This window comes from Phaenicophaeus curvirostris, chromosome 7 (assembly GCF_032191515.1).
Source record: "Phaenicophaeus curvirostris isolate KB17595 chromosome 7, BPBGC_Pcur_1.0, whole genome shotgun sequence".
In the NCBI taxonomy this organism is placed as follows: domain Eukaryota; kingdom Metazoa; phylum Chordata; class Aves; order Cuculiformes; family Cuculidae; genus Phaenicophaeus; species Phaenicophaeus curvirostris.
In genome coordinates this window covers 10,231,656-10,255,075 of record NC_091398.1, presented here as the reverse complement: position 1 = coordinate 10,255,075, position 23,420 = coordinate 10,231,656, and the positions used below count along the sequence as shown (strand labels likewise).

General features: G+C 41.4%; 1 protein-coding gene across 1 annotated transcript in view; it reads left to right on the top strand.

Annotated features, from left to right (window-relative positions):
• The first annotated feature begins 10,741 nt into the window (after nucleotides 1–10,741).
• GLS (glutaminase) overlaps nucleotides 10,742–23,420 on the top strand; it is a 65,596-nt gene continuing 52,917 nt past the window's right edge. The window contains 4 exon segments of the mRNA XM_069860755.1: nucleotides 10,742–10,798; nucleotides 10,801–11,138; nucleotides 18,520–18,616; nucleotides 19,099–19,220. Coding sequence (XP_069716856.1) covers nucleotides 10,742–10,798; nucleotides 10,801–11,138; nucleotides 18,520–18,616; nucleotides 19,099–19,220 — 614 coding nt within the window.

Genomic DNA, 23,420 nt, shown 5'->3' with positions numbered 1-23,420 from the left:
AGAACTCTGAAATATGCATCCAAAGGTTACACCTGTAACTTCTGTGGCACAGCTGCCTGTTATCCATGCCCTTGAACTGAGAAGATCAGTAGGTACCAGAGGTACAGAGAAACTAGCTTTGTCCTGTTACGGGCAAGCTGAAGCCAGTCTGCTCTGCTGCTGCTCTTTTTGGAGCACAAAATTCCGAACACAGAGTTTCAGTAGTACTTAACTTGGAATTTGGTTCATGACTGCCTCTCTGGGTGACAGACATCTGGAGACTATAGTGCGTCTACCCTTCATCTCGTACATGTTATGCTCTTCTGGCTTCTGAGTTGCAAGTCTTAATATGCCTAAAAATTAGAAATGTACAAAAGACAGAAATTGGCAAGAAAGAAAGTACAACTAAGCTGTTAAAGGTGCCCATTCTTTTCCCCCTCTCTCCAACAGATGGTATTGGAGCCAATTGTGTTCAATCTGTTCAGATACACACAAAAAAATGCCAGTAATCTTTTTACAGGACTACTACATGGGAAGAGCACTGTTCCTCATGGCTTTCTTTTTCCAAATCACTGCTTAAGGCAATGGTAATCCTGGGCAAGGCTGAATGCCATCTGGCTGGGGTGTACTGGGCATCCAGAACCCAGCCATATTTTCAGGAAATGATCAACAGCATTCCACCACTCACATCCTTCTGCTTTTCCCAAAGCAAAGGGACATTGGATTGAGCTGGTGATGTACCAGTTCATTAACTTCATAAGTTAATGGTTCTTATTACGCAAATCAATCTTGAAATGTAAATTAACCTTTTCCCTGTTAGCTGTTAAAATAAAGGGTATAATCTCTATATTCAGGATGTTTGTAGATTATTATTACTCACTAGCATGTGGGTTTTGATTGATTATTTCAAGTTCTAGTAATCATTAACAACTACCAGTAGTTTACGAATTACCTTTAATTTCAAGTGGTAGGATTTATTTGGCTTCACACCAAGGCAGATTAAGTAAGGCACACTGAGGAGTTATTACCTTTCTCTTCAATTGTACTGCTGTTAAAAGAGCAATGCATTCTAGTGCTTGTGTTTTTTCAACTCTGAATTTCACCTTTAATGTTAATAAAATATGCTGACATACCAAACAATGCAACTAATCGGTAAAGCAGAATGAAATTAATAACTGTTTAAACTATTTTTTTTGATCATGCTTTCTCTATTAAAGTATATCAATCAAAAGACAAAAAGATACAACTTAGAAAATAGATAACCAGAGGAAAACCTTGCAGAAATGTACAAAGTGAGGTAAAGTGAATGAAAACTTCATCAGAATACACATAAAGAAAGTAAAAGAAATAAAACAAATGTAATTTCTTGATTAAAAGACATGTGCCCTACACTGAGAGTCTGTAATACTGTCGCAGACATGATGCAGTAAGGCAAAGCTGGGGAGGAAGTAGAAGGGTGGCTGGATGGTGTTCTCCTAACTACAAATATGCGAATAATTACACGTGTCTGTTTTGCATGCCTTCTGGCCCAAAATACTCAACCTAGTACATTTTTAATTTGTTATCTTAAAGTCCTTTTAGCTCAAAATATCCTCCCTACAATAGCCGGTTCTGGTCTCCTATGCTCAGCTCAGCTATGCCACCATTCTGACTCTGTTCTAGCAGAGCTGATCCTCAAGTGTCTACCAAGAGTTTAGTCTAACACAGCACGCATAGCCAAGAGCCTGAAGACAAAAATACATTTTTTGTATATATACTGGTAGGCTCCGTTAGATTTGTTCTCACACCAGGCCCATGAGGTCTTGAGTGATTCCTGTAAGGCATTACAAAGTTACTTTGTTTGCAATTATGTGGCAGAATAAGGGCTGTTCTAGCAATTCCAGGACTGCTTATGTTTCCTCCTAAAATCCATAGAACCATATGCAGCAAGAAGGGTTGCAGGAAGGATCCAGGGAACTACAGGCCTGTCAGTCTGACCTCAGTGCCAGGGAAAGTCATGGAACAGGCCACCTTGAGTGCTATCATGAAGCACATGCAAGAGAACTGGGTGATCAGGCCCAGTCCACGTGGGTTCATGAAAGGCAGGTCTTGCCAAACTAACCTGATCTCCTTCTATGACAAAGTGACTCGACTACTGGACAAGGGAAACGTTGTGAATGTGGCCTTCTTGGACTTCAATAAAGCCTTTGACACAGTTTCTCACAGCATTCTGCTTGAGAAACTGTCAGCCTCTGGCCTGGACAGGCGCACACTCTCCTGGGTGGAAAACTGGTTGGATGGCCGGGCCCAGAGAGTGGTGGGAAATGGTGTGAAATCCAGCTGGAGGCCAGTGACAAATGGGGCTCCCCAGGGCTCAGTGATGGGTGCAGCCCTGTTCAATGTCTTTATCAATGACCTGGATGAAGGCATCGAGTGCACCCTTAGCAAGTTTGCAGATGACGCTAAGCTGGGTGGAAGTGTGGATCTGCTGGAGGGTAGGGAGGCTCTGCAGAGTAGGACCTGAACAGGCTGGACCACTGGGCAGAGTCAAATGGCATGAGGTTTAACAAGGCCAAATGCTGGGTCCTGCACTTGGGGCACAACAACCCTATGCAGTGCTAAAGAATAGGAGAAATCTGGCTGGAGAGCTGCCTGGAGGAGAAGGACCTGGGGGTGTTGATTGACAGCAATTGAACATGAGCCAGCAGTGTGCCCAGGTGGCCAAGAAAGCCAATGGCATCTTGGCTTCTATCAGAAACGGTGATCAGCAGGTCCAGGAAGGTTATCCTCCCTCTGTACTCAGCACTGGTGAGACTGCTACTCGAATACTGTGTTCATTTCTGGGCCCCTCACCACAGGAAGGATGTTGAGGCTTGGGAGCAAGTCCAGGGAAGAGCAACAAAGCTGGTGAAGGGGCTGGAGAACAGGCCTTATGAGGAGCGGCTGAGAGAGCTGGGGGTGTTTAGCCTGGAGAAGAGGAGGCTGAGGGGAGACCTCATTGCTCTCTACAACTACCTGAAAGGAGGTTGTAGAGAGGAGGGTGCTGGCCTCTTCTCCCAAGTGACAGGGGACAGGACAAGAGGGAATGGCCTCAAGCTCCGCCAGGGGAGGTTTAGGCTGGACATTAGGAAAAAATTATTCACAGAAAGGGTCATTGGGCACTGGAACAGGCTGCCCAGGGAGGAGGTTGGGTCACCTTCCCTGGAGGTGTTTAAGGCACGGGTGGACGAGGTGCTGAGGGGCATGGTTTAGTGTTTGATAGGAATGGCTGAACTCGATCCAGCGGGTCTCTTCCAACCTGGTGATTCTATGATTCTATGATATTATTCAGACAGGCAAGTGCTTTGTCTTCATGTATATCTAATTGCCCAAGGCTCTGTTTGTTGACCAAGCAACCAGCTGAAATTTATCTGAATATTCAAAATATCTAAGCACTTGGTCATCATTTAAAAATTGCCTGTTCCGGGAAGACTGTGAAGTCTGTTGTCTGACAACATCCTTTTCCTGTGGTATAAGGCCAAGGATACAGGGAGAAACACAATTATCCATATTTCTTGTCTCCTGCTCTTCCTTTGAGCCATCCTATGGTACATCTAATTCAAGGCTCCTCAAGATATGTTTCACAGTTTTGTTATCTGAGACTCCTTCTTCTCAAGGTGGAAGATTATCACTCATCAATTTTTAATCCAGGTTGTTTCACTCGCACTGTTTACGGCATGACCCAATTAAATTGTTGTCTCAAAACAACTGTGAGGGGGTGACAAGCCACGGCATGTATGTGGGAATGAGAGACTTTACTGCTAGAGATCATGTAGTGTTAGAAATGTTCTGAATTTTAACAGCACAACTCAGTCAGCTGAGGCAAAAGCCCAAATAATTGGATCTAACGTGGCTATGGAAACTATGCTGAGGGCTAAAAATACTATTTAAAAAGCAGATTTTCTTTTCTTGTGTGTTTTTCCATCAACTTCTGACTTAAGTGAGTGTTGTTTCAAGCCCTGTCTGAAAAGATGGAGCATTATGAAGCAGTTAAAGGTGATGTGAAGATGTTTTGTGACAGCAGTTATCTCTAAGGAAACATAGATCTTGTGCTTTCGCAAATGTTTCAAATGCACCAAAAATAATCCACAAGAATTTTGAATGTTTGTCTTCTTGGAAGTTAAGATGACCATGCAGACATTCAAGCACTAAACTAGTAATTAACCAAATCGCATGCTTAATCCAGGCTAATTTACTACCTTGACTGCTCTATTTTTTTTAATATCTGAATCCAGTTTCACAGATATTCAGTCCCCACTGGCCTACTGTTTTGGAACTGTTCAAAAGTCCTTGTCTAAATATTCAATACCCTTGGAATGCAGTGGTACACTGTGTGCTACTGGAAGGGCTGTGGGTAGTGTGTCCACAGTCATCAGCAACATGTAAGCTTGCCTGCTGATAGCAAGATTATCTGCTTTGTTATGCTCCCTTGCCTCCTTCCTTTCACCTTCTTAAGAAAGTTAGGTGTTTATAAAGGTGGATCAGATTGGGGAAGAATCTTTCTTCAAGGTTACACCCTTGCAGAATTAAAAAACATGACTTTTTTTTTTTTACTTGATCTTTATGGCACTGTTTGGTTTTAAGTCAACAGGAGACTTTAGCAGCTTGCAAGAAGACTTGCAAACTCATGGCAGTTGCAAAGGAAGGCTGAGCCCTTAGGTCACCTGAAGTGTCCATTCAAATGAGAAGGTTCCAAAAGTATCAGGGCAGAAAGGAACATATGATTTGCTGATTACTTTGCAGTTTCAGAGCTAGTGGGGTTTTGTTGGTGCATTTTTCCCTGTGTGCAATCAGACTGATTTTTGTGTACTCCTGAGGATCCTTCTGGAAGTCGGATACTTTTAAACTTCTGTTTAAAATCACCACTTCTGTTGCAACAGTTTCCATTACAGTCTGACTGCTGCTTTTGCTTGCTTGCTTTTACCTTGTTTTGTTCTCCTACAGGATGGGAAGCCCTTCTCCTAAGCCTGTGTGTCCTAAGCTTAAGCTTCTACATGGACACAGGTAATTTCAACCTCCATTTGAGGAAGGGCAGAACCAGATGTGTGAGAGAGGATTTTTCCTACATGGGACCATTACATGGGATTCACTTGTGTGTCTTTGTCTGAAAGACTGCGTTTCTCCAAGTGTCTTTTTGTGAGATGCTGGAATTCAAAGCTGAAAGCAAACAGCCTGGGATGAGGTGTGGCTGCAGTGCACTGTCATTTCCATCACTTCATGAACAGGGTGGCACATGCAGATTTTAAGGTTGAGCCAGCTATCAACCAAACACAGCATAGCTTTGTACACGTGGATCCAGCTTGTGGCTAGCCTAAGTGGCCGAGGTCAGAGGACCTTTGCTCAAATGCAGGCCTGTCTGTTCTCAAAAGCGGTTGGATGTGAGTTCATGGGCTCCCCTGAGCTCCCAGGCTCTCTCATGCGTGCTTGGCACAGACATCTGGGATACAACGAGCTGCCAGATGATCTTGTTGCTTGTTTCTGTTTGCTAGCACAAGGTTACCAAGGCTAGTATTTGATGATCACGAACAGAAGATCCAAGTTTGCTCCCACTCCCTGGCCTGCTACAATATCAAGACCTGGACTTCAGTTTGGCAGGTGTCATCACCATTAAACATTAAACATAATTGTGGGTGGAATGCATGGCATTTCTAATGCTATGATTTAGCTGTATTGGAGCACAAATAATATGCAGTGGGCTGGATGCAGCAGGGGACACTTCTCCAGTAGATCAGTTGTTGGCTTCTGTAGGTGAATGTTCTGATGTGTAAAGAATTTTGCACCTGAAAAATGCTATAACCCATAATATGCATGAGGAAAAATGGTGCTGTCTCAGTGGTGAGGATGAAAGGAAACACATTAACAAACAAAGTAATGGGTGAATATTGTGACTGACAGACTAAACAATTAAGACTATAATTCAGAAATTGCAAAACAATTTGTCAGTGTAGTTGTGAAAGAAGTTTTTCACCCCTGTTTGTCTGTTAACATGGATGCAACATATGAATGCATAGGAACCAAGGTTATCTGTAGGTCAAATTTTACCATTAGAGACAGAGTTACTTTGTAATTTGGGCATATAGGATGTACATATTCACATGATTTCCCTTTGGAGGTTATTGACAGAGAAGACCTAACAATTGAAGGCTTTAGCACATAACTAGTGTGTGATTACACCCCATAGAACACAAGTGCATTGTTCATTTGTATTTTAAATAAATCTAGTTCCTTTACAACCACTTTAGTGCTCATCTCTCTTCATAATTTAATTTCAAGGCAGTTAACAAAGGAGATCAATACTGAAAATCAAGCCATGGGGTACAGAAGTGACCAAGACTGGGGGGAATAAACTTTGTCCTCTGAGACTCTGCTCCTATGCACTGATTTTTCAGTGGCAAAAAATTCTTCCTCAATACTCAGGTTAGGAAATGAGTCAAAGGAGAAGCATTTTAAATATCATTGTTTTGCAAAGATTTGGTTTTGTATTTTAATCATCTTCTTTTCCATTTATTTAAAATCAAACAGCAATTCTATCGCTTTTATGCATTTCTTTGCTTTCATCCCTTGACTTTGCATCAGTACTTGCAGATCATCCTCAATAAACCTTCTTCTGTTATTTGCTTACTCTGTCATGTACACTAAAAACATAATATATGGTCTCTTAATCATGTCAGAAACATCCCAGGCACTTGTAGTCTCTCTTCATGCCAGTCTCAGCACATCCTTCAAATACTTTTGTTGCTTTCCTTTGAATTAAATCCTCACTGCCCACATTCACCTGGAATGAAATTGGTGAGGAAATGAGCTCTGGTGTCACTGGTGCACTAGAGGAGGAAGATAATTTGGAATTTTTGCTATTGCTTGCCATTTGCTATCGCTCCCTCAACTGTTACCTTCCAGGTGAACTATTCCTCTGATTATTTTCCTCCCCATTCAGTTTCTGAGCTATTATGTATAATGAAGTAAACCTTCATTTTCTTAGGTTAAATAGTAACTTTATTTACTCGTTATGCTTCTATGGTCAGAGGAAGCTGTTACGTATCCTCTGTACAATCCAGCGGGGAATGTTTCTTTTGAGTGATGTGAACTGCTATCAAAATGTTACCCAAATGTGCAGCAAGTTAACCTCACAAAAGAAAAAAATATTTTAGGAACTGCTGCTAGAATTGGTAAGAATACTCAAACAGAGTCAAAATTGCAGTGTCTGGCCCTCAGTTCTTATTTGGAAAGCATTACCCAGCAACAAATGAAAGGAAGCTACATAACCATTTAAAATAGCAAGGTAAATAGTTCATGTCATAGCCAAGACAATCCTTAATTTCTGCTGCTTATCTGAGATCGGCCCTGCCAATCTCATGGGAGGATTTAACCTTCCTGAAAGCTGTTATCAGTGTATGTGCTTGAAATGGGAAGACCTCTTTCCACCTGCTTTTCAGAGCCCTTTCTCCTAGAAGATTAACACTGCTATGCCCCTTTTAGAAAGAAAATATGGATTATTTTTAGAGGGATATACTAGGAGTATTTTCTTGTAATGCAGCTCAAGGGGAATACTTAAAATTAAGTGATGTCTATTTCTTTTTTCTTTACAGAAGAACCATGTTGTCTTAAGCTCTCCTGATTTTTGTCTTGCAGAAGTACATATGTAGTTGTGGAAATGAAAAAGAGAATCATTGGCTTATGGCTTCTGCCAGTTGTGTAACCAAGTAAAAATAAAAGGTATGGGGAATTTTAATTTCAAATGTCTTTGCACTCTGTTGGAAACAGTTTTTGTTATTTTCTGTTCCTCTTGGGATACTTTGTGATACACAGAACGGTAGGGCGGACAGTCTATTTTCTGTTTCCAAAGAGACGAGCAATATCACTTTGTACAAGAGGGAAACCTAAAGGGGGTTTCTCTGAGGTATAGGGGAGCCCAGACTAACACCTGGATCAAACTGAAAGACAAGAGTTGGTTTAACAGGCTTATGTATAACACTTTCCACAAGCAAATGGATGTATTTCTGATGTTATCTTCACTGTATTTTTTCAATGGCTTATTTTAAAAGTGAAAAAAAAAAGATCAGTCTTTAAATTGAGACTCTCTGGTATAGCTATGATTTTGGGAAAGGAAAGAATCACTTAGTGAAACTTCTTAGGCTTAGTCATAGTAGGAACAAGGAGTGTTGGCCCAAAATATGCAGCTGAAGTTCTCAGAATAGGGAATGAGTCACTGTTGCCCTTGAACTTCGTGAATCTGAAACTATATTTATCATTTTGCATTGTTCCTGAGCTGTGCATTTGCAGTTCCACATACAGAGCAATTTGCTTTTTCTGCCTGCACTGAGGAGCTAAAACACACACAAGGGAAATTCCAGGGAGAGAAGCTGATTAATTTCTTCAAGTGAGTTTTAAGAAAACCTTTATTGAAGAATACTTGTGTTGTGAGATTACTGATGTGAGAGTGATACCAAAAGGTTAAATAAAGGCGTAAAGCAATAGCATACAAAGTGAAAAAAAAAAAAAAAGGAAGGAAATGAGTAAAATTAAAGATTTTATGTAGGGTCAAGAATGTGTAACATAGGGTGCTGTCATGAAAGGCAAACATTTTTGTTAATGTAGTACTTTTTTCTTGTAATTCTCACAACCTTATTTGCAATGCTCTGAACAGAAACCAGAGCATGACAAGGAAACATCCAGATCCCTGCATTTTGCATTCTTCCTCTTCCCCTCCTACAGTATAAGAGAAGAATTAGACAAGTTTCTGAACCAGGTCAGTTGCTAAACAGCTGGCTTGTGAAAGAACGCAGCTGTCACACCAAAAATATCACCTTGGCACTAAAAATCTGCAGGGAATCTTGTAAATGTCTGCAGAGCTGTGTTCAATTAGCAACCAAATGCATGTACTGGAAGCATGCTTGATGCCTCTGATCTTACAGCAGTAGCCTCTGCAGAGAGAATGGAAAACGTGCTTGAGAGGCATCTCTCTTTAGAGTGTGTTACCTAACAGAATTAAAAAAATGAGAAATATTATTACCGGGTGGCAGGATAAAAGAGTCAGTTACTGGCTTGCCAAAAAGACTTAGTAAATGGAAACCCACAGTCAGGAAATACAATAGGTAACTTAACAAATATGTGAGAAATGTAGGTACTTTGCATTTTTGTATGTGAAGTAACTGTAAGCCAAGATTACACTTCCCACACTGATATTTCAAGTTTCCCTGTTCAGTGGGAAGGAAAACTATGGCTGCATTTTATAGGCATACATTGTCAGCTATCTCTAAACCTGCTTTCAAAAACTCTCATGGTTGTCGTGAAAATTTATCAACAGAAGGAACCTCTGTGGGCATTTGTGCTGGTCTAAATATAAGCAAAGGCTACTTTCTGTGTCTGTTTGTAGTGATTATTTCAAACTCAGACTGCATGGAAAACAGGTAACAACTTGCCCTCTGTTTTATATGGTACTTTAAGAGCAACTTACTATGGCTAGACTGATGAAACTTCTAGTCTTGGGGGTGGTGGACAATTACGTATCAGTATCTTCAGTGTAAAACATTTCCAATAAAGTGTGCAGCAATATCATTTTAGTTCAGGACTACAACTTCTCCACCTGTCTTCCCCAAACAAAATAAGCATACCGAAAGAGATAAACCTTAATGCATGGGGAAATTGTTCAGACGGAAATTTAGCAGTAGGAGACTCAGGGCTCCAGAGGTATTGACATCTTTGCTCAGAAAATTATGATTTCTGAAATGAGCAGGCTAGTGGCAATTTAAATATTGGTTTTCACATTGGCTTTACTGATGAAGTTGGATGACAACAGATCTCATCTTCTGCTGTTACTCATAATGGATACAATTTATTAATGCAGATTTGTAGTCCTCCAGGACAAATTTAGCAATCGGTTATGTGAACGAAGAGTTTCACTGAGCAACTGCAAAAATCCGTGACTCCCAAGATTCTGTCTGCCAGCGAGCAGCATGCGGGGATCCTGTGACAGCAGGTCAAGGGTATGTAAGCAGTGACAGTGATACCTTGCACCGGAGCCCCGCAGTTATTCTCCACTAGTCTTCCCACTTCGGCCTTCGGCATCGTATCGCCATGGACCAGTGGTTCCCAAAGCGAGACCTGTAGATGAGCGGCACCATGATTTTCACCCTCATTAAACGCTCGCCTACGCGAACGGGAAGAAGAGCTGCATCCGGTTCACGCGGGAGGATTCCCGCTTCTCTGCTTTTCTTTCTTTAAGAGTTTTGGCGCCGCGCTGGGCGACGGCAGGAACCCCCTCGGTGGGGACAAGCGTTCGGGGAGCAGCTCTTCGCACCCCGCCGCTCTCCCGAGCCCACCGGGGCGCTCGATAGCTAAAACCATTAAATTTTAAGGAATCGGCTGTATCCATGGCAACCCAATCCCGACGCGGCAGGGACCCGTCCCACTTCCAACCCCTGCACACGAGGGCGGCGCCGGGGGCGCCTCGTCCGCCCCGGGGCCGGAGGGGACCTCGCCCGGTCCCGGTCCCTCTCCGCGCCGCCGGAAAGCTCTCCCCCCCGGGGGGGGACGGCGGAGAGCGGCGGACCCGGCGAGCGCTGCAGCATCCCCTCCGCCCCGGGCTCCGCCAGCGCGCGGCCCCGCGGCGGGGGCGAGGGCGGGCCGAGGGGGTGCGGGCGAGCCCAGGGGGCGCGGGCGGTGGCGGGGGCGCGGCCATGGCGGAGCGGCGCGGCCGCGGGCCAACGGGAGCGCCGCGTGCCTGACAGCCGCGCGGGCGCCGCCAATGGGGCGGGCGCGGGGGCGGGCGCGGCGCGGCGCGAGCGGCGGGTCGGGCCGGCGGCCGGCGCACTCGGAGGGCGGCGGCGGAGCATGATGCGGCTGTGGCGCTCGGCGCTGCTGCGGGAGCTGCTCCTGCTCGGCCCGCCGGCCGGCCCGACTCCCGGGCCCGCCTCCCGCCGCCTCCCGCCGCCGCCGCCGGCCGCCCGCCTGGCCGCCTCCCGCCCGATCGCCTCCCGGCGCGGCGCGGGGCCGGTCCCTGCGCGGGGTCTCTGCACGCGCTCCGAGGGAGCCTTGGAGGAGCCGGGGAAAGGGGCGCCGGCGCCGGGCGAGCCCCAGGCCGACGGCGGCCACGGCAACAACCACGGAGGCGGCAAAGAGCTGCCCGGAGGCGGCGGCGAGAAGTGAGTGCGGGGCGGGCGGTGAAGGCGCGGCAGCTCCCCCTCCCCCCCCCCCCCCCCCCGGTCCCCGTCCCAACGGCGCGTGCTGCCCGCGGAAGGGGCGGGGCCGGGGGGGCGGGGGGTCCCGACGCGCGCTCGTGCGGCGCTGCCAGCGCCGGACGCTCCCCGCGGGAGGGGAGAGGCGGGCACAGAAACGCGCAGGGGGCGCGGATCCGCCTGGGAGCTCCGCGGCGCCGTCTCTCCCGCTGCCGTCTCTCGCGTTGCACCCGTGGGCGCAGGAGGCTGTGGGGGCTGCAGAGTCTGTCCCTGAGCCAGAAGGGCCTGGCTTGGCCCTGAGTGACAAAGGAACGCGCGGGTGGTAGAAGGTTAAGACTTTTTGTGAAGGTAACATTCCTTCACTTAGAGAGGAACCTGAAATTTTCCTGAAAGAATTGGTCAGGGACAGGTGCATCGGCTCCAGTTTGTCCCTGGTAATGGCCAGAAGGGAATACTAGGGATGGAATACCGTGATGAGGGGAATGGATTGATCATAGAGTCACAGAATCACTCGGTTGGAAAAGACCTTTGAGATAATCAAGTCATAGAATCGTTTGGATTGGAAGGGACCTGCCCCTGCTATGGGTAGGTACATTTTCAGTCTACCCGAGGCCCCATCCAGCCTGGCCTCGAATACCTCAAGGGATGGAGCAGCCACAGCTTCCCTGGGCAACCTGTGTCAGTGTCTCACCACTCTCATGGTGAAGAAATTCTTCCTAATGTCTAATCTAAATCTGCCCCTCTCCTGTTTATACCCATTGTCCCAGTCTTATCACTACAAGCCTTTGTAAACAATCCCTCCCCAGCTTTCTTGTAGCCCCTTCAGGTACTGGGAGATCACTTTGAGGTCTCCTCAAAACCTTCTGTATGCTGAACAACCTCAACTTTCTCTGCTTGTCCTTGTATGGGAGGTGTGCCAGCCCTTGAATTGGCTTTGTATCCCTCCTCTGGACCCAACAGCTCCTTCTTACGTTGAGGATTCCAGAACTGGACATACCCATTCACTACTAAATCATATCCCTAAGCACTTCATCTGCCAGTCTTTTAAATACCTCCAGGGATGGTGATTCCACCACCTCCCCGGGCAGCCGCTCCAGTGATGGTTCTCCTGAGTGCTCTGCCCTGCTAATCCTCAGAATTATGCAGGTCTGGAAAAAGTCTTCATTCCCCCTCCCCCGCTGCCACCTCCCACCCCCGCCGGCCCCTTCCCATCTGACAGTTTCCACAGAGTGTGTTGGGACCTGGGTACATTTAGTTTATCTGATGGACTTTTACAAGAAGTTTGGTGGCCTAACCATAAGCCCCAAAAGGACCTATTTCCTTTGCATGTGTATGGACCATGCGCTTTGGCTGTCCTGCAGGCAGGCCACGTGTCCTCTCTGCACTGCTTATGGGGCAGCATAATTAAAATCTAAACACCGAGCTGCTTTCGCAGGCTTTACTATGCTTACTACCTAGATGCAAAAAACAAAGGACAGAGGAAATGAGGTCAAGAAGGGAGCACCTTGTCTTAACACTGAGCAAGGTGTCTGTGAGCCTTATGCTTAGAGGAAGTTTGAAGAAGATTCCACGAGGCCAGTCAGAAAGGCTCCACCCCTTAGCTTGTTACTAGTTCTACTTTTGAGTTTTGCTTTGTTTTGGTCTTGTTTCCAGCATGAATTTGTACTTCTTCAACATGGCAAGCAGAGAAAGAAGCTCTTGTTTTTCTCCTCTTTCTCCTACCAAATGCCTTAGCCGCTCAGATTGGTTTGAGCCTTTCGTTTCAAAGGGATATAGTCTTCTTTAAAGGCATCACCTAGAATTTCTGCTGTCAAACTCCTTAAAAAAAATTGCATGCATGTCAGATTATATAACCATATTCAATGTAATACACAATCACATCTATTATTATTACATTTATTATATTGTTCAACATATAGGAAGTCTCCTCTTTGGATTAGCTCTATAATCAATTTTTTTGGAACCAAAAAATTATTCAGCTGAGACTCATGTAGGTGTGGTTTGTAAAGGTTACACTTCCATTTTCAATGAGAAATACAGACTACTGTTAAAAAATGAAGAAGAAGCAGTATGCCAACTGTGAGGAGGATTTGAGGGTGTTGAGAATGTGATTTATTAAAAGATAACATTTTTTAAACCAAATTTTTGTAATGGCTTCCTACAGCTAGCATCAGTCAGGGAAATCCTATAACGTCTGTGGTGTCTGGTAAGGCTGTGTAGTCACAAACAAGTTATACCCTTTTAATCATTTTTGGCTTTTGATGAAAGGATGTTTTTGAAAGTCAGATACTTGTTCTTTGAGCCTTACTGCAAGATGAACAAGGAACAATTATATAAAACATACAGCACGTAGTTAGGAACAAGTTAAAATCTGGAAACAGTTTCATTTCAGTTCGGGCTTTGCAGGAATTCCTGTGGCATATTAACCAGATGACTGGATACTTTGATTCTTACTTTTCTTAATGCATAATTATGGAAATCTTCTTTAAGCATTTGTAAATGGTACATTGAGTGGGGACATCATTGCTATATTAAGACAGTGGAGGATACAGAAAAGTGAAGTTCTTCAGAAGACAGGTTTCTGGACTAAATTGACAACTGGGCTAAGTCAGCAGAGTCAGTGTGTTCTGCTGATTACAGTGCTTTGCCATCTAGCAGTATTTGAGTTAGGTTTGGTAGATGGTTTTTGGACCCAGTTGGGAAGACAGTATTCCTTTTTATGCTTTCTTTTTTTGTTTTGGGGGATTATTTTTTTTTTAAGGTCATGGTTCTGGGATGCTGGAATAGCCTACAGGGTCTAAGGACAGCACTAAGATTTTTGTGTTTGTTTGCTTGCCTCGTGTACAGAGTAAGAGTTGCAAATGAAAACCTAAAATGTTTGGTGAAAAGGCTGTACAGCAATTTCGAAAAGTTTAAGGCCTCGTCAGGGGAATAAATTATGAGGTCTGGTGGCTGATGAATTAACTAGCATCCCATTGCATAACCAGATCGTCTTGTGCATTTTTTCCTGAATGTCTTCCACCACCTCCTTATTGCTACTCTCCAGCCTGCGTATCCACCTGAAATTTAATCTGTTTTGGAAGGGAAAAATAGTTGAACTTAAACTGAGAGTGGTCAAAGGCTGGTAATTTTGATTAATGAAGGCTGTGAACTAAAATAAAATTGTGTCTATGTTCATGCTTAAATACTTAAAACACAATAACCCAGTACAGTCCTAAATTATAAGCCCATATAATATTTAATAGTGTACACTTCTACTTTCAGTATATTTGTGTTGTTCACTTTTACTTTCAATAGAAGTGTGCATTGTTCTTATATCTTATAGTGGACACTAGTGGGATCAAACATATTACAAAGGCCTTGAGTGAGGTGAGAGGGAGAAGCAAAACATGAGCAACCATTATTTTTAAAGTACAGCAAAATTTCTCTAGTGATGGGTGCTAGCATATGGAATATAGTAAAATGGTTAGTGAAAGTATTTTATTAATTGTTTGGATTTTTTTTTTCCTTAGAATGACAAGGGAGTGGTAGCTTTCCTTTTTAAGGACAGGGATGAATTCTGGAGACACTGTTCAGAAGTAATTTTGCTTTTGCACTCAGGCCAGTTTCCAGTGGGGTACCTGTATAGGCAGTTGTTATTCTCACTGTTACTCATGTCAAGAGTGTGGATATACTACTTGTGAGAAACTGCTAGAAGTGTGCTTTTATTAGAGCTTTCTTAACTTCTGCTAAGCTTTTGAACTAACAGCTCTTTTTACCGTAAGCACTTTGACATCTACTAAAACATGGCCATCTTTGGTGAAAGTTTATAAATACATAGCTTTGTCTGAATCTTGGTAAGTTCTCAGGTAAATGGTTTCCTACCGCTAATGGTATCGGTATCTAACTGTGCAAGTGGACAGAAAGTAGTTACTTAGTGCCTTGACAGGTGTTCATATTTCTTAGTTGGATATCAGTTTTATGTAGTATTGTCACTTCTTCAAGATGCCTCCTCTAGATAAGGGTGGCTACCAACCGCAGTTTGCAGCCCTTTCAGCCTTTCTTCCTTCCAGTTGTTGTGACCTCATATTTTTACAACTGTGTCTTACAGTTAATAAAGAGCTTGATACTGTTGTTAGTAGTATCGTATCTTTACATCTTTTGTTACTCTGTAAATCCTGTTCTGCATTTTGCCAGTTACATCTTGAAGCACAAAAGGAAGAGTGTTTCACTGTATTTGAAAATTAATCTCTTTTGTATTGTAGAAATTCTACTTTTTTTAAAATGAAATCCTCCATGGCGTCTGGTATAAGCGTTGTATTGATGCAAAAGGAAGAGCTGAAAGAAGGAACAATAAGGGCCACAAAGTCCTTGTACTTGGAATTCCTGCATTCTGGTTTTATTTATATTTAAAGAGCAGTGTGGAGCATCAGCAGTATTCTAGTCCACAGGTTAGAGTCTCACTGAAGAAGTCAAGTTGTGTAATAGTCTGGTGCTTAAGTTTTTCTTCTTTTAAAGAAAGGAAATAAGTATAAAAATTCATTATTCATGAAATGTAATAAACTGGAATTTCCACGTTAGTTTAGCTGTGGAAATCGCAAGTTCCCTGACTTGAAAAACAGCTCTTCAGAACATGTGTTGCACAGCACTATCTTGCTAAGTATGCTTATGGTGCCAAAACATGGCTTTTAGGGTAAGCAAACATTAGTTACTGACATTGCAGACCTGATAAACTGCAGAGCAAGTCTTTCCAGCTCTATTTAGCTGATAAACTTTATCAAAAAGATGGGCTTTTTGACAAAGAGCAATTTTCTGTAAATATATTGAATGCCATCCTCTTTGCTCTGGCAGTCAGTGCAGATCCATTTTTAAATTAGGCTGACTGACCCAATATTGAACAGCAGCAGATGTGAAAGAGATGGAAATTGTGTCAATAGAATTTGTGAAAGGTGCACATCTCTTTAACAGAGGAAAATTTATAAAGAGGCAAATAAAAATCTTGGTCAAATCTCTGAAGTTTTTTTTCTGGGCCCTTCCAGATGGAAACTCTACATTTGGAACAGCTGTAAAATTCCGTGTAATAGCTCAAAAAATTGTAATTAAATAGGTTATCAGTTAAAATTTCTCCATTTGTTTGCAGGCTTGTTTTGTCAAAAGTGAAATATGTGGGTTTCCTCTGTCAGACCTTCAGCAATCCAGTACTGAGTCTTTGAGCAAAGACATTCCATAAACAATGGTATCTCAGCACTTTGAGGAGCTTAGTTAAATGTTCTGTGTAAATAGGGAAAATGTAGGGGTGCAGAGTTGGAATGCAGATACAGGGTGGAACTCTTTATGGGTATGTTTGTTGTTTTGGTTCTGTGGGCTTGACTGGCCATACTGTTCTAAAAATATTGAAAACATTATATGCTGTGTGAAAGACTTGAATTTTCTTTAGGAAAAAGTGTGTTCAGTAATTTGCTTCAGGTAGTTGCGAGCGTTTGTCTTGGTTGAGATGCCAGCCTGTCTGTACATTAGTCAGCCAACATAGTTTAAAAAAAAACCAAACAAACCAGACTGGAAGACAGGGGAAGTTCTGTTGGATTACAAAGCTGTCTTCTGTTCTTAGTGTGTAAGTACAGTGTTTTAAATGAATCAGAAAATCAGAAGTGAGGTTTTTACTGCTTGTTTTCACTGCTAGTTATGAGTAAAGGAGGGAGTGCAGTCTAGAGGTTGTCTTAAATTTATAAGGGTATTTGGACATAACCAGATTTTTATTAAAAATAATCATAGATCTGACCTGTTGTTGAGCTGGAGTAATCTAGTACAGGGAGAGGAGGGAGGGTTAACCTCAGTCTGTAGGGCTGAATTGGCTCACCAAAGCTCTATGCTTAGTTGTAGTGTTTTATTGTCATAGTTATAACCTTAAGTACTGATATGCAAAGAATTATTAATCTTTTGAAAACTTTCCTGACTCAAATTTAGACCTGCTTTTTGTACATACATACATGTATAAAAACAGGTACGTTGCTGCTGAGCATTCTAGTTTCAGGCAACAACTTTTATATATTACAATATAGTAGCAAAGTATTGCCACTCGTATTAGATTGTAAGACTGAGTTTAAGATTGGTAGCTAAAATAATGTGACACTGCATACTCTGCATTTTAGTTTATGATTACGTTTACTAGAGATCTGTTTTGTTTTGGTTTTATTTGGTTTTGCTCTTCAAACTTCAGATCATTGGCTTTCTTTGAACTAACTTTGTCTAGAAACAAGCCTGAGGAATTCAGGGCCTAAAAGAACTGATGGGAAGCCTTCGCTGTCCCTGCCTCTAGCCATTTTGAAGCGTCCATTCCAGCTACATGGTACCATGCTGTACTTCCTGAGGAAGCATGAAAAATTAAGGGCAGATCTTCACTCCTGCCTGCTGCAGAGTGCTTTGAAATATCAAGGATGGGTGAAACACTGAGGTTACACCTGTAGAGAACTTCCAGAAGCATTGAGAGAAGGTTGTCAGTATTACAGCTTTCTCTCTTGGAAGAACTCTTGATGCTTTATCTGATAGATTTCCTTCATGTTTCACTTAAAACAGAGGTGTAAGTTAAAAAAAATGCAGGCATGCAGGAAGCATATCTCAGAGTAAAATAGTTAACACATAGCATACTGGGAGAGGCAGTGTATCCAGACTGATAAATCTAATGACCATTAAAGATGTACTTAGACTGCACATTAGCTTACTCTGCAATCTATGCATGATGAGAGTCACTGCTTCTACTGCCTGAGCAGGTTGCTGTATTAGGCTGCAGATTACTTTTCTTGCTTTCACTGTGAGTGCTGTGGCTTACATAAGCTTTTAGAAGGAGAAGGGCTTTAGGACTGCTTCTAGCAGTTCCTAAAACGAGGACTGTTTTGAACAAAATAATACACATTCATCATCCCTACTTTCTCTTGCCTGTGGAACCACTGGGTCCATCTGCTCTTATAGCTTCCTGATGAGGCGTGTAGGTCTGAGTCTCATAAATGCTTTATCCTCTGTCAAGTAACACGTTTGTTCTCTAACATCAGGAAGAGGGAAGCATGGTGAATCTGCTCCAAAATAACTCTAAATATAATCTCAGCAATATATGTGCATCAGTAAAGACATGACCACGTTGCAGTTGTTTGCTGTGTAAAGTATATGCATGCTAATTTTAATATTACTGTTTTTTTTTCTACTCTAAGCAGAACTAAGCTTTGTGTTCACTGATAAAAATGTTCTTTAAAATTAATTATAGCAGTTAGGTTGGTAGTGAATATGTGTTCTCTTGTGACTAATGCAGAACTGTATAAATAAAAATATGTGCTGAACTAAACTAATATATGCATTTATTTTCTTTTTTTTTTTCCAGTAAAGTGAAACAAGGTCTTCTTCCCAGCTTAGAAGATCTACTTTTCTATACTATTGCAGAAGGACAAGAAAAAATACCTGTTCATAAGTTCATAACTGTAAGTTTACCATTCCAGAGTGCTATATGAAGGCTAACTACTACAAGCTTTACATCACATTCTAAATGCAAGAATACAGATCAAAGAGTTTCTGTTATATGTGGTCAGTTGCAGCAAGGAGTGTAACCATATTTTGAATACCATTTCTATAGTTAAGATGATAAGTGTACTAGTATTGTTATTCACTACTGTGCTGTGTAGAAGAGTATGCTTGAAAGCATCTGTGTCTGTGGCAGGGCTGGGTAGTATTTGCACTTGTCATTGGACCCCTGTGGATTTCAAATGACATTAATCCTTTGATGTCAGACGTAGCCAAAATGGCAAAAGGAAAGGCCAAAAGGGTCAATAAGGTGTCAAAACGTCTCTGTGTTGGTAACACAGTGGCAGGCATCTTTTATTGTGATACATAAGACTGAGCAGTAGAGAACTTGATTGTAATAGCATGTTTTTTCATTTTAGTAATTATTGTTTTATTGTAATAGGCACTCAAATCTACAGGATTACGTACATCTGATCCCCGATTGAAAGAGTGCATGGATATGTTAAGACTGACCCTTCAGACAACTTCAGATGGTGTTATGCTGGACAAAGACCTTTTTAAAAAGTAAACTTTCTGTCAATAACGTAACTGTATAATCCTGAATGAATGTTGTGTGTGTTACTGCTGTCTTAGGGGAGACATAAGTTATATAAATCTATATGTAATTAGAGAGAGAGTCGAGCACACTCCTACTGATGCTATTTTCATATGAGTTTATTCTCTGATTTTACGCAGCAGATGGACTGTGTAATCTCCGCAAGAGTTCAATGTATTGGTGTTTTGTGCATCTGTATCTGAACCCATACTGCAACTCTTGATCAGGTGCCAAATTAATTAATACAGCATGGAGTATTTAGTATGAGTACATAAAACTTCTCTTGCTGCATCATGAGTTCTGTTTCCAATCTGAAGTTCAGGACGCTGCTTCTGTGTTGGGAGATGCTCAGAGTGTGTAGTTAAATATGAAAGTGAGTATATGAAAAAATAAAATGAAATTAAATTTTAAGATATGGGGAGATGAGAGCAATTAGGACTGTAGACATTGCTTTGGTCTGTTTCGGAAAAGATTTGTATGCCATATTTTAGTGATGCTTTTTTTCAAGAAAAGTCTGTGGTCAGCTAGCTGAACAGTATAAGCATTGTTCAGGTTGTCTTCAGTTCATTCCAAACATGCTCCTTTGCTCCCCTACTTATAATTTTTTTGTGCCAAAATATTGGAATTCTAGAGACTCTTAAATCTTGAAATAAAATTTGTAGACTATTTTTGAGTCTATAATTTTTTTGCCATTTACAAGGTAAATGACATAATATCTAAAACTCGCTTCTTTCATGAAGAGTATATCTTTGTAAAAGTTAGTATATTTTTGTTGTTCTGTAGCATTTTTTGAATTTGTGAACTAACACTGTTTAGTGCTATTTCCCCTCATTTACAACTCAAAATTATAGATGTGTGTGTAAAAGAGTGTGTGTATTTACATATCTAATTATGTGTATATATTATATAAAAGTGATACGTAGCATACTATATGCTTATAATATTTTATATATTTGCAACATTTTTATATATATATGAAGCATATATATATTATGTGTTTTAATATATGTAAACATTTTTGAAAGTACATTGAGGAAAAATTAATGTCTGTGCATAACAAAATAATAAACCAGTCAACTCTTTAATCAAATGTGGGATACTTCTTGACGGTACCTCATGTACTAACTTTATTCCTGTGTTTCAGACCAGGTCTTCCCTGGTTATTTGTCAGCATAGTAAGAACTCTAAATTGTTACAGAATCAGAAACCTTCCTGGATGTATGGAAATACTTTTGCTATAATGCGTCGCATTTATACTAGAAGGCTTGTTTGTAACAGTAAACTGTGAATTAATTAATTAATTAATTAATTACATGGCTGAGGATTAAGCCTGTGTCCTATGCCCTGTCTCTAGGATTGGATCCTCTGTGCTAGGGGAGTGGCTGTTAGTATGATAATTTGTGAAAAGCTTGCATGGTTGCTTTCTGTGTAGGAAGTTTTGAACTTGAAGACCGTGTAGAGGATAGAGAGGTGAATCTTTTCACACAACAGGTTTTTCTTCATAGCAGTAGGTGTTAACTTTGGTTATGAACTAAACCTCCAAACTTCAGTTACCTGCTCCTCCTAGGCACACTGACTTTGCTGTGTAGAGCCTTGTGCAAGGTCCCTGTATTTTCTATCCTTCTCCAGGTGTTTAAGGTGTGAAATACAATAGTGTCAGGTGTGCTTACATTAGAACTTTGAAACTTCAGTTTCCTAAATGTAGCAGTCAGTGCTGTAATTCTCCTATTGAATTTGAATTCAAATCTCCTAGATCAAATAAAGCATCACGGATAAGTGATGTGGAGAAGGGAGGGCATAAGCTTGACTGAATCAATCAAGTCTAGCTGAAGTTACCTGGAAATATTTTAGCTCCTGCATCTGTACTGTCTGTCTTCATAACAGGATTTTCAACAGCTTTTTAGTGGCTCTAAATATTATACTCCAATTTGGCTGAAATTGCTTTATTTTGAAGATTTTTTGCTCTCCAGTGCTCTTGACTTTAATAAAAATCTGGAAAAAATTCTCCATGTAACAGGCAGAACAGATTTATTTTTTAATCTTTGATCTCCAGAGAGAGATTCTGTGGTGTTGTAGCTCATTTTTAGAAAAAAAAATCTTATAATCTTTGTAAGAAATCCTCCTACCCCTCTTGGTGCTTTCTTTAAATCACAGCTCGTTGCTAACACAGAAACAGAAGCTTTGCAGAAATTCCAGTTTCTTAACTAGCAATATTTTGGTATTGGGTGGGGGGGAAGGAAAGGCATGAGGCAATCAGAACTTACTTATTTTGAAAATTATGTAAATGTGATTGAGATGATAGATGCTGAGTAACAGTTACAAGTCTGAGGCTTAAGTCTGTGTTGGTTTTTTTTTGGAATAACTGACTTGGCATTACATAGGCAGTGTAGACCTTTGTCACACAGTGTTGTCTGTCCTGCTTCATTGTCCTAGAACTGTGGTCTTGTTAGCTAGATCTCCTTTGTTCTGTTAGTAGGAAGCAGCAATCTGGATGTGCTAAATTCTAACAATCTATTGCTGGATCTCAAACAAGGCTATTTACTTGCTCCTAAGCATCTATACTGCCCTCCCAATCTAGGTAGCAAATCTGGAGGAGAGCTTTCATTTTAGGTATGCTTAAACCAAGCATTGTTAAGTGTTTTCATCCCGTTTGAGTATTTAGAAAGCTTTTGACAGAAGATGTAGAGGATGTTGTAATATTAATACCTAATTTGTCAAAATGATGTCACTTTTTTTTCCTAAAATGTCTAAATATACTGAAAAATTTTACAGCCTTCCTAGTCTTCCTAAATAGAAATGGAATTTTGCATTCCTTGCTGTAATGCTTATGCTGTAGCTTTTGAGACAGGAAAACCAATGTCTGTTCAGGTGTGGGTAGCCAAACAGTTCTTCAGAACTGGTGGGAGTTCAGACTGTGATTTTAAAAAGTAGCTATTTCGGGTAGCAAAGCCATAATCAGCAGGCTGAGCCAGAGCTTGAAAATGAATGGATTAAGGTTACAAGTGTTATGATGAAGGGAACAAAGTGATCCTGACTTTATGCTAGAGATCAAAGATTCAATTCCCAAAAAAATGCTCAAACTTACTTTCAGGTTTTAGAAGTCACTGCAAGTTTTTTACTTGCAGCCTGATCTTCCTAACCCAAATGTATCTGGTAAATGTTATAGTTTGAAAGACATATTTTCAAAACTGGGGAAGAAACACTTGGACTGGGATTTGCGAAGACATAATTTTTTAGGTTGATATTATAAAGTTTGGAGAAATGTAAAATTATATTGTAGAAAGGTTTTTATTTATCAGTATATTAATTTATTTAAATTCCAACCTGTGATCTTTTCCTGCTTCTCCTGAGCCTCGGGCCACTCATCTCTGAAGGATTACCTGGAACACAAACCACTTAGAAATTCAGGTGGGGAGGAGATGTCAGATGCAAAACATTAGAGGCTGTCAAGGCTGTTGTCCTCTGTTAACTGAAAATATTACTGCCCTATTAATTGGAGCTTGTGAAGACCCCTGTTATTTTGTCCATGCAGTAAGTGTTCCGAATACTCATCTAAATTAATTGAACCCCTGTATTTAGTTTAGTCTGTGAATTCACTTGATTAGCCTTGGTTGAGGAGTACTGGGATAAATACTCAGGCACTGATGATGGCAGAAGTCTTGGGGACAGTAAATTCTTGCAGAAATAGTTACTATCCTTAAGCAGCATAGCTATTTCTGCCACGAATTCCAATCTTTAGCTTAAAATGATCGAATTATTGTAGTGAGCATCCTAGACTTGGTGTAAATCGCTAAGTGTTATCAATGTCCTTCCTGTGTCTGAAACATAATATGCTATCAGAGGACTGCATTTCAGTGAATACTGCCTTCTTGTTTTCCACACTTCATATCAAGTTGTTCTAATAGGCTTAGGTGAAATTTAAAATATTTTTATTCATTTTCTTCTTACAGAGTCCTTAATGCTGTCCAGGTGGTGTGGATAATGTAGGAGAGCATCTGAAGTTTAAACCTAGTGCATATTGTATTGTTATTCCTTCTGCATACATAGCTGGCATAACTGTTACTAATTGCTTTTGAAAAAGGGTTGTTGCACCTGGAGTAGGTGACTAGTTGGAGGCTGCTGGAAGGAAAAATAAACATGATTTTTTGCAAGATATGTAAAAAGGGAGT